This window comes from Blennius ocellaris, assembly GCF_963422515.1.
Source record: "Blennius ocellaris genome assembly, chromosome: 15".
NCBI lineage: Eukaryota > Metazoa > Chordata > Actinopteri > Blenniiformes > Blenniidae > Blennius > Blennius ocellaris.
Genome location: NC_137664.1, coordinates 8,672,575 through 8,690,207, shown reverse-complemented (window position 1 = coordinate 8,690,207; position 17,633 = coordinate 8,672,575). Strand labels below are relative to the sequence as shown.

The 17,633-nt window shown below is 40.9% G+C and overlaps 1 protein-coding gene across 1 annotated transcript; it reads right to left on the bottom strand.

Moving 5' to 3' along the window:
* Positions 1-357: 357 nt before the first annotated feature.
* Positions 358-14,829, bottom strand: shc3 (SHC (Src homology 2 domain containing) transforming protein 3; the record flags this gene model as incomplete). The annotated part of the gene is made up of 12 exons (XM_080510573.1): positions 358-493; positions 633-964; positions 3,411-3,602; positions 3,685-3,775; positions 3,939-4,092; positions 4,204-4,333; positions 4,427-4,478; positions 4,597-4,650; positions 5,683-5,802; positions 7,275-7,338; positions 9,294-9,364; positions 14,200-14,829. 12 exons carry the CDS (start codon positions 14,827-14,829, stop codon positions 365-367), a joined length of 2,019 nt encoding a protein of 672 aa, XP_080366699.1. The 3' UTR covers positions 358-364.
* Positions 14,830-17,633: the final 2,804 nt, after the last annotated feature.

The following is a 17,633-nucleotide window of genomic DNA, read 5'->3' as shown; positions in this document are numbered from 1 at the left end:
TCATCTAAACTACAAGAACGTTAGTCTTTTTTTTCCTTTTTTTTAAATATCTTTTAAAACACCAAATCAACATATTATGTCCAAATGCACCTATGTCTTCTCAAAAATATAGCATTTCGGTCGTCACAACAAAATAACAACAGTTCTATAAATAATCTTTTGTTTCTTTTCTTTTTGTTTTTTTAATCTTAAACAAATCTTGCGTCTTCCAATGACTCCGGTAAAGAAACCGCAGGACAGTATTCCCCAAAAGCTCAGTCAGTGTAAATCGCCTCTAAGCAGCTCCTTCTCACGTGTCGTCTTTAAGTTCCTGGATGGGAGACCGCTTAGACCTTTCTCATTTTCCCATAAGGCATTGCGAGCATCACTGTTTCCTCACAACGGGCTGCAGGAGACACAGTTCACTCCCGGCCGACACGATTGGCAGATTGTTGTCACGGTGATGGCCAATAAGGTGGCTTATGCTGTCGAACACGTGATCCTTTGTCCGTACCTTTGGAAAAAAAAAAGAAAGAGATTCAAAGTTTATTGACTGTGAAAGGTTAAAAGGTCCATCTTATTTAAACCACCTCTCCTGGAACATCAGTCGTTATACGGTTTCGTTGGTGGTCGGCCCGTTGGCCCCGCCTTACCGTGCCCTCGGGGTCCACCAGCAGCAGGTGTTTGGCAAGTCCATTGTGCATGCCCGTCAGTACGTAGGACCCCGGGTTGGTGGTGCTCTTGCGGACGAGAAAGTCCCCGTCGTTTTTCAACAGTTTCTCGGCGTCTCGGCGGCTCATCTTGCCGTGGTACCACGTCTGGCCTTCCAGCTCCTCCTGCGCCCGGAAGGCCAGCGAGCGCACGAGCAGTGGGCTGGAGTTGTCCACCGACGCTGCCTTGTGAAGACCGGACACCTGGGACTGGGCCTGTCCCTGAGACGGCGGCTGGGACTGGGACTGGGACTGGATGGCGTCCTCGAAGGGCTCTGGTGTAGGTTGGGGCAGCGATAAAGACATGAATTACGAGCGGCGGAAGCACGTTCTCAACAGGTTGTCCACAATTCAAATATTGTTGTTTGTCGACGCACAAAAGGAAAAACAACATTGTTATAAAATATGTAATGCAACAAAACCCAAAATGTACCAATGATTGGACAAATAGATTACAGATTATAGAGAACAATAGACTATAAATGACTTATTCTATCAGCGTTATCCCATTTGAAGCAGTTCAAGTTCAAGTCCAAACCACAAATCATTGAGTCACTTTATGATCAAGTTAAATCATTACAATATTAGGGGGGGAACAATTTTTGCCTGCTCCATAATGTAATATTAAAAGTTTTGAAGTTTTGGGCTTGGGGTTCTTTTTTACATTATTGACCAGTTGCTACATTTTGAGATTTATCAAATAATTTTTTTTTTATTACATTTCGGCACAGCACTTTTGTTATATTATCAATCGTTTCAGGTTTTATTACATAATATTTATATGAATTCGGGCCATTGTTATATTTTGGGTCATTGTTACATATCGGGCTCTAACAGCAATCATAGCTTCCGTTGGAGCAGTAAATCATCATAGTCTTCTGAAGTAACTTCTAAAACTATAGACATTATGTGCTATGTTTCTTTACTTATATAGTCCTTTAACATATTGAAGTTTTATGTTATTGACATCTGAGACCTGACAAAAATATAAGTGTCTTTACATTCTGTGATTGTTCTTTTTTTTTAAGTTAATTGCGATTATATATTTTTTATTTATCATGTCCACTGCTGTGGATCATAAAGCCATTTTAGTGCAAAAATGTCTGAAGGATAAAAAAAAAAAAAATAGATGTCTCATGGGCTGTTTTTCAAGTGACTGTCCCTCGAGGGCGCCAGAGAGCATGCTTTAATTGGTTTTAAACAAGTGAAGGGTAAAACTACTAAATATTTCCCATTTGTAGAACTGCCTATATTTACTTTGAGAATAATTCACACAAATTTAAATGGGAATTCACTATTAAAGCAACAGTGATACTTTTGCAGTATAAATACTTAACAGAGAAAAACATTTAATCAAAAGCATCTGACGAGAAAATAAAAATATGGTTGTTTTTTTTACTATATATATATATATATATATATAATTCATATATCCCAACAGCGAAAAGCAATTGTAACTTATAATGTGGAAAACATTCCAAATCCATTTCTCATTGCATTCCCCACATGAAAATAATGAGAAAATAATGTGCTTCAAGCTTGGTGGGGTTTTTGAGCTTGTACTACAAACTCTTGCAATAGAGTCATATCAAAACATAATCCCACAGAAGGATCAGGATTTTAAATATTGGGATTCCAAATTCAAACTTGCCAGTCTATGTACACACAGTCATCGATAGAGAAGCAGTGGTAAGTGTGATCAACAGACATTAAGTCTGAGAGGTAGCATTCTTGAGATGATCTGTATTTGTATTTCTTATTGGTATCAAATGGTGTTAATGGGGTTGAAGTCAAAGCTGAAAGTCTGCACTTAAAGCAACATATCGATTGTTTCCTTCCGAATCAATTTCGGTCGTGTACAGAGCCAAGGAGCTGAAAATATCCAGATATAAATAGATCTTACTGTATGCTATTCAGAGCCATGATATAATGTGGTTGTCAGTGATCAGTTCTTTTCTAATGTGATGTTTTTTCCACATATACAGTCTATTTAAAGCAACCAATAAAATCCACTGGTTAGTAGAATTATGAGTGCAATCAATGTGCACAATGTATAGGTGGAAGGAAGAAACATGTTTCAAATGAGAGTCATTCTGGTACGAGGTAGCAGTGGAAGAAAAAAAAAAGAATGTCTGCTTTGAAAAATATTGCTGCAAATACATTTTGTAATTTTAATTCCTTTTTCAGCACTTAACTGTGCAGTATATAACTCGATTTAAACATTTAGCACAGCAAGGAGTTTGATAGAAGTACACTGTAAAAAACCACCCAAAAAAATAAAAGTGAGCTATTCTATGTTTTCATAAAAGAATCATTCACTTTTAAATTACCCAGTTCACAGTTCACGTGTAATTTGCGTCGTGGTTTCTTCATGCTGGCCTCCTGTGTATCTGGTCCGGTATGAATTACAATAGCAGAGCGGGCGGGTGAAGCTATACGCCGACATTAACAATGTCCTCCTTTTGTCCTCATACTGACACGACGTTATTAAAACGCCACCGAGGAACAGAAGCTCGGAAACCTCTATAATTAAGAGATTCTATTCTGAAGCCATGAAGGAAAAGATTCGTATCCTCTTCTTCAGATCCACTGCGTTGCTCCAACACGTCTGTTTCAAATCGAGCTAGTCGACGATTCGCAAAGACTTGCAGAGTAACTCAAATAAAACTTTCAGCTCAAGAAGCTCCTTCAATCAGATATTAGATAGACGTTTTATCTTACTCATGTCGAACAGGTCCTTCTGTGGGCTGTCTTTGGCTGCGGCTGCCATGCCTTTCGTCACATTCTCCGCCTCCGCCTGGAGCACCGCCAGCACCTGGGCGTCGATCTGCTGGGTGTTCACATACGTGGGCATCTCCCCTGCCTTTGGCGCCTGACCTTTCGTCTCGGGCAGAGTGTTTATATCGAAGGATCCTGGACATACGGAGAAACAATCACGGTCATAATGTAAAATATATCGACGACGGAACGAATGTGGTAAAGCGTCTCTCTTTACCCTGCTGCATGAAGATAGCCTTTCTTTCATCTGCCCAGTTTTCACAATGCCGCCCTTGATAATATGTTTGATCTACTGAGCCTGGACCGATCTGAGAACCAAGCAGAAACACATTGACGGTATGTCAGCTGTGATTTTAATATCATGTAAACAGAACCACGTGTTGTTTGTGACACCAGAACAGATTTAAGTAAATGCACTAATGTGCAAAAAGCTCAATGTGGAAGAAGATGCAGTTCCAGATGCATTCCGACCTGGCATCCGTCTGTGGCTGCATTCTGATTGGTCAGCCGAGTGTCGATGAAGCCTCCAGGGGGCGGCATCTTGCCGGGGATGTTGTTATAGTAAGGGTGCTCTGTTGACTCCTCCTCTTCCTCTGTCCATGGTAACTCGTCCATGTTTAACACCCTGACGGGGGGGAGAAAGTGGCTCAGTCACTAACTTTAATCCCACGCTGCACGACTGATATTCTCACAGTAGATGTCAGTGAAGAGGAAAGTATTTGCACCACCCCCCCACCTGTCATGTGTGGAGGGCAGCTTGCTCGAGGGACACTGCAGGTACTGCTGGAAGCGAAGGTCGAAGGCCTGGCCGATGGTGCTGATGACGTCCTGGGCCAGCCCGTCAGAGCACTCCAGGATGTGACATGCTGATAAAAACCACACACACCAGCTTTCATCAGGGTGCAATATAACAGACAAAATTGTGTCTCATAGTCATTATAACCAAAAATAATCTTCACCTCTTCTGTTAACTGGATCCTTTGCTACATAGGCAACATAATCTGTTGTGTCCTGAAAAAAATAAATGAAAGACAAAAAGGATATATCAGCATTTTAACTGGGGCGATTAGACATCAATTTATTTTTGAACACATTCAACAAACACATTGCAGGAAATTCTGTTACTTACCGGGTCTCCGCCTGATGCAAAGGAGATGGACTGCATATGATGATTGGCTATGATCTGTCAACAACAACAAAATGAGAGCGTGCATATAAGTTAACCAATGCAATGTGCTTTTCGGGACTTCCTGTTTCAACCTGGAATAATCTCTAAGAAACAACTTTTATACCAGTGGGACGTCTGATTATTCCTATTTTAAACGGGGCAGATCAAAACAAGCGTCAATATTGAAGATGAATCTGTTTACCAGCTGATAGTGTTGTATAGGTCTACAGTTACTGTTGAGTCTCTGTAAGTCTGTGTGCAAGTTCATAATCAATACTCGTCGAAAGCAAAGTGATCATTTTTCTGTTTACGTTGAACCAGTCATTTTTCTCTCTCATGGTCTTCATATATCAAGATAGTAAAGCACTCAAATGGGGGGTGGGTTTAAAAAAAAGAAAGATAAAAGAAAAAGGGTAGAATAAGAAAAAAAATGGAAACGAGGAATAGAAAAAAAAGATTTAAGAAAGAAAAAGGACACGAAAAGGCGGTTCGTAAGAATTAAACTGCTCTAACAATTGGCAACACGCAGCTGAATGGCTAAAGTGGGAAAACCCTTGGAAAAAAAAACTCTAAAAATGGCCACAGACACTAAAAACTTAATAAAATATATCTAAATTGTAGCTACGACACTCCAGCTTTTGTTTGTATAGCTTTTCCTTTTCTTTTTTTTTTTTTTTTTTTGTTAATTTCAGATAACTAGAATTTTTTGCGGCTCCACACAAATTAGATTTGGTGGAACTTCCTGAAAATGGCTCTTTTGGTCATAAAGGTTGCGGCTCTCTGGGATAGAAACTCACAGCGGCTCCATTATTCAGAGGGTCCTAATGTGCTCCCTGCTAATACTCATTAGGCAGTAAATTTGTTTGAGAAGATTTACCCTCATAGTGGGATCTTTGTTGCGTCTCAAATTCAGTTAGGATTCTCTCAAACATCAAAAGATGACGCAAGTGTCTAAATAGCTAACATTTAAATGAAAAACCCCTCTAATGCAATGGAGCAAGTCATTACTTTTTTTTTCTTTTTTTTTTTTTATATAATCATACAGACCTGTTTGCAGTCGGGGGTCATCAGATTGAGGCTCGTGGTGGAGATGTTCAGGTTGATGGACATGCCCGCAAACTGCAGGTTGCTCTTCCCCAGAATACTGGACAGGGCTTTGGATGGAGGCTGAAATGGTCATACAATCACACAATGAGACACGAATAAAGTTCGCTGGGTGTTCAAACTACTCCCCCAGGTACTTGGTGAAACTTTCGCATGTGCTTGGCTCACTGGCTGATACAAGGTGAAACTCTCTTTCCTTTAGTTTGTTGTCAAATTCACAGGATGTGAGTCAAAAGACACGAAAACAACCCACAAAGAGTCGTTCTGTGGCGATGCTTGGACTCAGTGGACTCAACATTCAGCCCCTGTCAGATTTGCTCCCTCGTACCTCCGACCCGCTAACAGCTGGTGTGAAAAGAAACCTCTTAACAAGGGCAACTGTCAATAGTTTTAATGTTTTGACTCATCCTTGTATTTTTTTTGTTTTTTTTTAACTGCTTATCCCTGAATATGTATCATCCTGTTTCCCTTCCAGGGACCACCATCGAACCGGGTGTTGCACTAAATATAAACTGCTGCTAATATATGCGAAACGTGCAAGAATATCTATTTATTGTTCTATTTACTGGCCAACTTTGGACTTTTTTTTAACCAAAACATCATAAAATCAACTGATGCGACACATTCAAACGTTCTTTTACAATGCTTTTTCTGAAGCGTCCACTTAACATGATTCACTTTTCGATTATGTGAGACTCTTCAAAGAAGGCAGGCACATTTCTTTATATGACAATGACCTTAAGTATTATCAGTTATGGATGTGTCACACCAGCACTGCCGAATGAATAGCGAGGAAACATTTTTACTGCACGGACCAGGCAAGAAAAACTCTGTTAGAAAGCCGTAACTAAAGTTTATTAATACAGGAAAGAAAACAGTTATGTAGGCCCTATAAATATGATAACAATATTGGTAAAGATTATATATAATATTGGGGCTTGAGATGAAATCAACAAAACCCTTTCGGGGTTGTCAGCGCGAGGCTGATGTCGCCCCGTCACACAGACAAAATGACTTCACTTAATATCATGCATCTACTAGAGGAGAGGGAGAGAAAGTCGTCGGTGCCGGATTGGTGTTATATACTCTTCCCTGACATTTGAACGAGCTCTAGAGAGCAGAGTAATGCTTCATTTCACACCCCACATTAAGACACGCCATGTGAACACACGCACACGCGCGCACGCACACACGGGCCCAGCCTCATGATCACAGATATTGTGCACCACATGAGTCACTAAGCACTGCGTGCGGTGTGCAGTGCATCGTGGGCCGGAGCTACACCCACGCACGTACAGTCCCATACCTCTTCATCTCGCTCCTCTCTCTCCAACCTCTCTCTGTCTCTCTCTCTTTTTTACATAAAGGAGCATGATGCTATATATAGAACGTGCAACGATAAATGAATTGATAGCGCCGTTTCCTACTTCTTATTTTTTTTTTTTTAAACACTGCACTTTCTACCAATATTCGTTTTCTGAGGTCACGCAGTCAGAGCGTCACCCCTCCTTTCCCTTTCTTGCTGGTCCGCGTACCTTTCTCTTCCGCAGTCCTCCTTTGGTTCCAGGAATGGCCTCACACACCAGGCTGATGGCTTCCCTGCAGGGATGAGGGGGAGGAACATGAGCATATTTACAAATCGGAGCTATTAAGTCATATGCTGGACTGTTTGTTTTGTTGGGTTTTTTTTGTCTTTTTAAGGTTTTTTGAGTATGTCTCTAAGTATTCTCAAATTTAATGTGTAAGTAAGTACAACTCATGTGATCTACTTTGCTGCTTTTAAAATGATAAGTCCCTACTGAGTATGTTGGGGGGGGAAAAAAAATCTGAAAACCATTTGCTCTGAAAATTTGTAGCCAATAAGGTATAATAAAATTCCAGCTTTAAATTTGGGAGAGAGAGAGAGAGAGAGAGAGAGAGAGAGAGAGAGAGAGAGAGAGAGAGAGAGAGAGAGAGAGAGAGAGAGAGAGAGAGAGAGAGAGAGAGAGAGAGAGAGAGAGAGAGAGAGAGAGAGAGAGAGAGAGAGAGCCTACACTACGTGGCCCTGCTCGCCGGATGTTACCGACGTCAGGAAGTCAAGCAGAAAAGCGAACATGACACAAGCCGATTCACAGCTGGCCTTTGCCTCGCTGCACTCTGGTCAATGATTTCAGAGACACTCGTGCAGCCACAGGACGCTTGATGCAAACAAACTCTGAATGACGTCGCTTATTTTACTTTTACTGTCTTTCTCTTGTAAAGTCATCTTTCATGAGGACAAGTTTCGATGCGTAAAAATCCTTTTTCAAAAGCAAAGCAACATTCATTTGGATATTTACAGCCGTCATTTGATGTCGACGTAATGAAATAAACTTTTATTAACCATGAAAAACAGCAAGCATACAATTATTATTTACTCGTGTCTATTAACACTTTCGCGCTCTCTCTTTTTTCTGCACTTCTATTCTCTTGGGGGTTTTTTTTCCCCTGAGAAAAACTATTAAGTCGTTGTCTGTCTCTGAGTCACCGTCATGTGTCTGTGGAAACACAAGAAAACACAGCAGAGCCTCGCGGCAACCGACAACACGCCCAGAAAACTGAACAAATGGACACAAGAAAAAAGATCAACATCAAATTTCAACATGATGAAAGCTCACAATTCATTGTCACATTTAAATTAAGAGCACTGATGTAGCAGTGACAGTAATTCTCACTGAAACATCACGTATTTTTCAAATTGATAAGCGAAATATCCTGTTAGCTCACTGCATTATACATGGTGTGCTTCTACTTGCAGGATTTTGCCTTTAATAGTTATTTTTCTTTCTTTTAATCCTGGTAAGAAGTAGAAAGACAGTTGGATTTAACCAGCCTGCACACACAAAAGCTTGAAACCCACGAGTGAATTTATATTAAACAATGCTGTGGAAGGTGTGCTTTAATTTTTAATGCACATGTATCATTTAGATGTACTGTATCCATTAATAAGTTACAATACCAAAGGTAATGAAAGTATGCCATGTGGGCCCAGCCCGCCCAACAGGAAGAAAGAGCTTTTTAATTATTCATAGGCATATCCTATTGATTCAGTTGAGAGATTTAAATTAATAGAGATTTCAGCCAAACCTCTTTTAAAAACAAAATCTATTAAGTTATTTTATTGAGCTGATAATTCTATTTATATTTATTAGGTCTCTGTTGGATTTGACATTTTTTCTTTGAGTTGCAAGTTATATGATAAAAAGAAAAATATAAAATAATAATTTTATATTTTCAATAAAAGTTTTGTTAATGAATATTATTCGTGCTGTTTGACGAATAAATAATTGAATATTTTTATATTTCACAATTACATATGGTGCTTTCAGCTGACTTACGGTTTATTTAAACAAGTTTACATGAGTTGATTTACATGAACCAAACTGATATTCATGGTCAATAAATTATGATAAATAAAAAATAAAAAAAAGGATAATTCAAGTGTTGAGATGAGCTTCTCAACTACAACTGAATGTGTATGTTTGTGACAATTGCTTTAAAACCATGTTTAAAGAAAATAAAACAAAAAACCGTACCTTGTTATTTGTGACCTTGTGGTGAAATCCAAGGATCTCATTGACCGAAGGACTTCTATGCAGCCGAGATACTGAAACCCAAGGAGGAAAGAAAGAAAAGGTCTGAGTGAAATGGTCGGAAATGGGCACGTCAACAAAAAATCACAATTCTTCATGTTAGTGGCAGAAACTTGGCAAGTGAAAATGTTATAAAATGTTTATAAAGTCTCTAATCTCAGACCATTGACTAAAAGTCACGCAGAACAGAAAATCTATACTCAACTTTAATGGCTGACCAATGTCTATGTCTTAAAGACATTAGTCAGACAAACAATACCGTAAATGAAAATTACATGGAGGTCAAATTTCTGTCAACAAAATGACACAAAGCAGGAATTTCCTCATTCAAAATAAAAGACTTAACTGCTTCAAAAAATGTAGATCAAAATGAACCAGTGAGAAAATCTATGCCCAAGGCACAAGATTCAATGGCATATTTTATCTTCATGTTGTGAATATATAGAGCTCAACATCCTGACATATTTTTATTTGCAATGATTTAGTTAGTGCTGAGAATGGGAAGTTCTGCTTTGTGCTTCTTTATCGATCTGCAATAGTTTTGTACCTAAAAAAAAAAAAAACTTGACTGACTTCTATTTCTAATGTGTATGTTGTTATTTGATTATGAGCAGTACAGTGCAGTCGTTTCCCCAGTTCGTCTGTGTGGAGTCTGCACGGTCTTTCAGATTAATGTGTGAGTTATCGACCACAGTTCAAAAACATGAATCTGAGGCCATCTGTTGACACTTATATGCATGCATGTCTCTCTTGTTTTCCCTGCGACAGACTGGTGGAACAGTTCAAGGTATATACACTCCAAAAAAATGCTACCCAAATATAAGATGTAAACACTAATTTTGAGAAAATTACTTAAAACTAGTGGAATGATCTGCCCATGCAGCAAATACATTTTAATTGATAAGAAATCTTAAAAATAACGTTTTTAAATGCGCATGCAAGTTTATTCTGTAAAATCAGTAAAAAAAAAAAAAGTAAATAGCTTCTAAAAGAAGCCAAATCATCTATGATGTTTTAAAATAAGATTTAAAAAATTGACAATTTTTAAAACGAGCAATCTGTGTGACCCTCCCACAATGTTGCAGCTCCGCTCCGGCACATGAGAGGAAGTACTTCCTCCTCTTCCCAAGATGGGCATGTGTGGGCGGAGCCAGTCCAGCTCACGCAGACACAGCAGAATCTGAATGCAGCTCCTATGATCCAATATTCAAACGGATGAAAAGCAAGGAAACGCTGGATTCGGGGCAATACATTTTGAATACAACATTTTGGGACCAACAAGACCTTTGAAAGTGTTGAATAACTGGATAATAGGACCCCTTTAAAGTACGCAGTCATCTTAGTCATCATAGTTCCATACCCTCTCCTCCTGTAGGAAAATGAATTGCTGGCCGACATGAACCCGCAGCACACCTGCAGTTCTGTTTTGTTTAGTTTTATTTTCTAAACTTGCTGATGTCACAGTTTCCAGTTCGTCTTTCAAAATAGAAACATCCACCCAGAAGAAGAGTTCATAAAGCCAAACTGTGACACAAGAAAAAAAAGAAAGAAAAAAAACAAACTCTGACGCAAATTGCATTTGCTAACCATAAAAGTACGAGTGTGCTCGTACACCGCATGAAACGACCGGCGTCCTCGCATGATGTAAAATCATCTCTGGTTACCAGACAGCTCCTCACATTACAACACCTCCTCTGATTAATATTGTACTGTCCAGGAACATTTTGTGCTGATGAGTTCTTATCGTTGCCACAATCACATTCATAATCTGGCAGTAAACAAAACAGCCATCCAGACACGCTAATGTTTGCACTCTTTTTTTCCTAAAAATAACAGCCGCTGTAATTCATTAGAATCATTACATCGTCTTTCCTCTCTCTCTCTCTCTCTCTCTCCTGTGAGTATTCGGCACGATGTGGCAAACAAACACTTTTGTTGTTTTGTTGGGTGGGTGGGTGGGGGGGGGTTGTCAGCGTGACGTTTGCTAATTTCAAATGTTATCTAAATTTAGAACAATAACTTTGAAGGGCTTGATTCAGCAGGGCCCGAAATACATCAAACGCTTCTAAAAATTGTTCTGAAAAGACCAATTCCGAGCACGACGTGTGGACTTTTCTGCCGCCTGATAAACAAGCGCATGATTCACCACGTAAAACCCCGGCTCCCATCAATTGAGTAAAATCTACCGAAGGGCAGGGCTGGACTTGAAGTTAATTCAACTTATCAAAGTTCTTCTTGCTCATACTCTCGATCAACTTTCTACTTGATCGTAACAGACGTCCCATCTGTGACTTTAAAACTTTAGATCGATAGTTCTTATGATTGCTCGATGTACTATTTATGTACATAATGGTCGTTTTCTCAAATTTCTCTACTCAGCAGCAACACAGCAGATTTGCAAGCGGCTGCCATGTGGCTTGTGTGATAATGTTCCGAGCTGCATGAACACTGCATTAGATGCATCTAAAAATATTTATTTCTCAAACTTAACAGTTTTCAGATTAATTTAAAAATAACAGCTGCTATATTGCCAAATATGTCATCAGTCTAACTGTGTGAAGAATTGACAGGTCGGGAGGTTAATGCTATGATAAGTGAAGACAAAAACGGACAACTACCTAACTGGCTGATTAAATTAGGTCCAGTTATACTGATAATCGAATACTCGTGTCCAAAGAAAAAGAATTTACAAAATCATATGGAAAAATGTGGTGCTCTTTTTTATATGATTACCAGTATTGATTAGGACTGGCCCGGTATAAGATAAACATGCAAAATGCATAATGGTGAGTACTGTGATAACTTCAATCAAGCCAATGATGCTTTGCACCTTAAAACGTGTCATCCCCGAATAACAGTGCTCTTTCTCTTGTCCTTGACTTACACCACCATTAGTTAAATTAACCATTTTTCAGAGTTAATTGTGATGAATCACACTCTCTTATTACATTTTTGAATTTGCAAAGCATGAATGCACACTGCATAGACACATGGGTTTTTTTTTTTGGGACTTGCATGTTGACGTATCAGTAAAGATAAATTACTAATATTGTGCCTTATATGATTCCTATCTACAAACATAACCCGGTCTATTTCAATTTAGTCTTGTGGAATATCTTCTAACAACATTTCTTCCTACAACTCAATGAATATCTCTGATTCTGGAATGAAGTTAGAACTCAGGGCTGCACCTCGGTGTAGTGTTGCAGCCTTTTTGTATGGAATTTGCATGTTCTCCGAGTCCTCTAGGGTTTTGAAAGTGTCATAAGTTTGTGATGAACTGATGACTATTTTTCCTGTGGTGGAAAGGCGAACTGTTCAAGGTTCATACAGCACTTCGCTCAATTCAACCTATAGACAATTATTTCTTAGGATTAGGATTAATCAGTACAGATGATGAGTTGATGAATAATACAACAGTTTCACACAGAATTTTACCAGTGATGACAACCCACACCTTTATAATTCAAATTTAATCACACACTGTGCTTAAAGAAGCACACACACACACAAAAAAAACCCTCTCAAATAAAGTAACTATTATAGTTAAACATACGTGTATGTGTGTGTCCTTAAACACATTGCTGACTATGGGTCAAAAGTGCGAGAGTGAACAGTCTCGCTGTCAGTCAATGTCCCTTTAGAGTAATGGTGCATGATGTGCGAGGACTGACCGCATGACGCTAATTAAAAGTGCTGTGAGCAGAACATCACGTTGAACTCAATACACGCAGGACTCAAACCACAGGGAAAGCCGGGGGTGGGGGAGCACAGAGCGCACCCATTTCCCCTCTCACAGTGTGGATGCTTTCAGCGGCATTGACCGGACAAATAAGCGCTCTCTGCCTTAATGCAGTTAATGGAATGTCACGCTGGCCACAGATCCAGTCGGCTTTGTTCGGGCAAGTTGTAGTAGGTGTCATACGTCGGCAATCATACTGTGTAACTCGATTTGCAATGTAACACATTTCACTCTGCACGGTCAAAAGAGCTGGAATCAGATTTTTGTTTAATGCGATGTGTCAATTAAAAAAAACAACGACAAAAAAAACCCTAAAAACATTTAGAATCAAATGAGCAAGTCACTGTTTCTTGCGAATTCATTGAGACTGATTTCTTCCATTTTTTTCCTCTCTCTTCTTTCATTTCACACCTTGAAGAGCCTGAGCACCTCAGCATCATCCCTCCCTTATGCTAGTGACTCACTGCCGGCATGATGACATTCACAGCTCTTGTAGTTGTGCGCCAACTTGCGCCCCGTTAAGGGATGCGTGATGGCTGGGCAACATTAACCGGAGATACGGGCGTGATGAGACGAGGGTGAAGCGCATGTCTCTTTTCCCATTCAGCTGTTTCGCTCGGCGCGAGCTGAACCAGCCACGGAGCTGCTGGAGGTGCACAATGTACAGAAATAACACATCACCATGGTTACAAAAGCATAACGCTGTGGCTCCACATTCGCCAGGCTGTCAGAGGCGCCGTGTAAACAGAAAGCTTTGCAGCATGTTTAAAATGACACTGGTGAATGTTGTTTTTATTTTGCCATTTTCTCATACTTTCCTTCAATCTTGACCTTCGTCCCATTTCCTGAATTATTCAATGTCTGTTTTCTGGATGCCGCTCCTTCGCTCAGCTTTCTGCTCGAGCCAACCTACATACACCCACTCAAGGGCATGCTGTGATGTGCAAGTGAAACTACATTATCTCTCTTTTATTCCCCCTGCAGTTAGCTTCATTGGAGGAAAAGAGAGAATGAGTAAGAACTGGAAGAGAGGGAGAGGAGGACACAGTGAAATGAGATGGGGGGGGGGGGGGGGGGGGGGGGGGGTGGACAACTGAATTTACCAACCTTCACGATGTATGTCACTCCTGGACCGGAGATCTTCTCGTTTGAGTGTAGCCACCCCCTGGAGGGCTTGCTCACCAGTCCACCTCCTCCTCCACCCGGGTTCCAGTCCTCTCCGCTGGGCTGGAGCTCGTCCAGCCTGCTCTTCTTGCTCATGCTAACAGCTGTCTCCAGCTGCGAGCAGGGGCTTGAATGGGAGGCTGAGCTGCACAGAGAGCCGGCCACACCAGAGGCTGCCGCTGCCGCGCTGGGGCTCGGGCCACCGGAGCCGCCTGAGCCTGATCCCCCACCCCCCTGCAGCTTCGACACGGCCAGGTCCTTGACGGCCGAGGGCAGACCCTTGATGCCGAGCAAGCTGCCGGAGTTGCTGAATTTCAGGCTGGACACCTTGTTGATGAGGGTGCAGAGGGTGGTGCCTCCATCCTCCAAGTGGTCGGAGCCGTGGCTGGCAGGGGCGCTGGAAGAAGTGGTGGTGGAGGAGGGCTGAACCTCAGTCGGGGGAGTGTAAGACGTCTCGGCTGCAGACTGGGGGGTGGCCGAGACCTTGGGGTTCATGGACAGGCCGTGGAGAAGCTCATCGACGGATGTCACTGACTCATTCCTGAAGCGGTTGTATTTGGTACGGTGAAGCATACCCTTCTCTCTCTGGCTCTCTCCCCTCTCTCCACCAACCGACCCGCGCAGCCTGCCCGGTTCACAAGTGTGCTGGCAGACGTGGCCGAGCCGTGCTGATTACCCTCTCCTGTAACATAGCAGCCACGGTACAGGCAGCAAACGCCTTTTAGCAATCACAGGCCACCTGACTGTAATTTTCTCTATTGAGGTTACAGTGGTGGTTGTGTTGAGCTGCTGCTGCTGCTGCTGCTGCTGCTGTTGCTGTCGCCAAAGTCCAATCTGCTCTCAGTCAAATCCAGAGCTGCAATCCAATCCGTCAGAGAGAAACATACAGACACAATCCATGGAAACACAACACTGGAGCGGAGGAAGAGGAGGATAAAAGGCTGTCACTGTTGTGGTGCAGCTTATTTGGTTTCCAGCGGTGATGCTGCTGCTGCTGCTGCTGCTGCTGCTGCTGCTGGAATCTAGCCTCCAAATCCAAAAAGTCAGAAAAGAGAAAAAGGTCTATGTTGTTGATGGTCACGGACACTGCGAGGGAAGAGCAAATACTCTCTACTGACTGCTGCCTGCCTGCCTGCCTGCCTGCCTGCCGGCTCAGAGCTAAAGCATGACTCACTGATCTGAGAAAACCTTCTCAACAAAAGGCTTGCTGAACACTGCAAATCACTTCCTGTTGGAGGGAGAGAGAAAAAAAAACCTCCCACTTACAGCACACTAGAACCAATCAATTTTTAAATTCCCCAGTCTCATATTTATTCTCATTCTATACTCACCTCCCCCCCTATTTGTTTATCAGAGAAAAGGAAATGAAGCGCGAGAGGTAGCTTGATAATTTAACTTAAAAAGAGAATGCGTTCAAATTCTTTCAAATATCAGTGTTAAACAAACCTGATGATTTTTTTTTTATAGTTGTGTTAAAAATAATGATGTAACATAGGGTGAATGAAATTTTTTTTTAAAAACGACTGAACGAGAGCTACAACCTGAAACAAGCTAGAGACAAAATATAGAAAAGTAATACTAATAAAAAGATAGACGAGACGTACAATCGAATTAAAGAATAAATGGCCTACTTGGAGGGATAACAAATAATTACCCTAAAATGACGTAGAAGCAGCCACCATAACTCATCAGAAGAAGCAATAGAGTGCGAATTTAGCATGGCTTGAAATGCGTAACAGTAATAATAATGTTATCTTACAATAGCCGCAGCATACGAGCAGACATCACAGCTAAACGACAGGTCCGTAAAGTCTTTGACTAGTAAACGCACTTGGTGTTTCTCTGCGAAGTCGCACTAAAAAAAAAAAAAAAAAAAAGAGCATTAAATGGAAAAGCATCTAAACTGTCATTTCCTGACACGACATTGTTTTGACACAACGGTTTTAATGTGTAGCTCCACTTTTTTTTTAAAGCATTTTGCAACAAACCAGACAAAAAGCAGAGAAACTAGACGGCAGACACAGACTCGCTTCCAGCCGAAAATAACCAGCAATCAGTCCAGACTGAACTGAATGAATAATATAACTACAAATAGCACGGCAAACAGAACAGAACAACCAAAAAGGATGAGAGGAAAAAAAAGCCCGAGAGTCTCTTTAAGACCAGCAGCAGCGAAGCATCTTTGTCTTCCCGGCAGCGGAAAGCACACATTCATATAAAATGTCCTCAGGAGCATCAAGCAAAGCCGAAAGACTGACACTCATTCATAAGCAGCTTCCGCTCTCACTGTGCTGCAGATTTCGCACTGCAGTCCCTCCCAATATCTCTCTCTCTCTCTCCTGCCTGGCAAAAGGAAAAAAAAAAAAAAAAAAAAAAAAAAAAGACAGCACGTCTGCCTCTTCTCCTCAGAAACAAAGGCAAACACAAAAACACAGAAGCGGGGAAGAAAAAGGCAAGCCCTCGCAAATCAAAGGAGGGGGCAAAAAGACAAAGGAGAAAAAGAGCGGAGGGAAGAGAAGAAGAAAAAAAAAGCCTGCGATGTTTAGTCTTTTATGTGAATGAAATAGCGGGCTGGCATACCAGTGTTTCTGTGAATGGAAGGAAGGCCTTTCTGCCTCTGCAAGGCAATCCCTAGGGATGGCATGGTCTTATCCAATGAGGAGCCAGCTGGATGACTCATTCAGGGGAGGCTTGCAGAATAGTGGACGAGACCATTTCTGACACAGGTGTCCGTCTTGTTTCCTCATCAGAGCCTTTTAAAAAACCTCCGCACGGCATCAGATATGAAACGTTTGCATCATTTAATCGCGAAGGGAATCTGTCAGCAGAAGATTGAGGAAGGAATAACAGGAAGGGGAGAAAAAAAAACAGGAATCAAGGATGCCACCCCCGTCATTTAGATTGTCACCATCATCACCTTTTTTCCTTTTCTTTCCTTTTTTTTTTTTTTCCCCTTCCACATTCATGTGAACAGTTACCACCTACACATTTAATTAGTGATTTACTGTTTATGTGTATGAGGGCAGATAGTACAAATGCAGCAGACCAACAAATGTATTTTGGGAAAACTCATTCTATATTTGGACACTGAGGATTCGTCAGTCTGAATAAAAACAATTGCTCTCCTATTACAACCTATCAACAATTTGCACAAGATAATATATGGCAAAAAATATAAGCTTAATACTCATGATGTACTAATTTATAATGGGTTGCCTTTTTTTTTTTTTTTTTTTTATCAATCAATTCATATTTGTATCAAATCATACACAACTTATACTTAAAGGAAACACCACTGATCTTTCTCAACCACAGTAGATTTAACATTAGGTTTAATAAACTGCTCATTTGATATTGATGTAACAGAAACTATTATA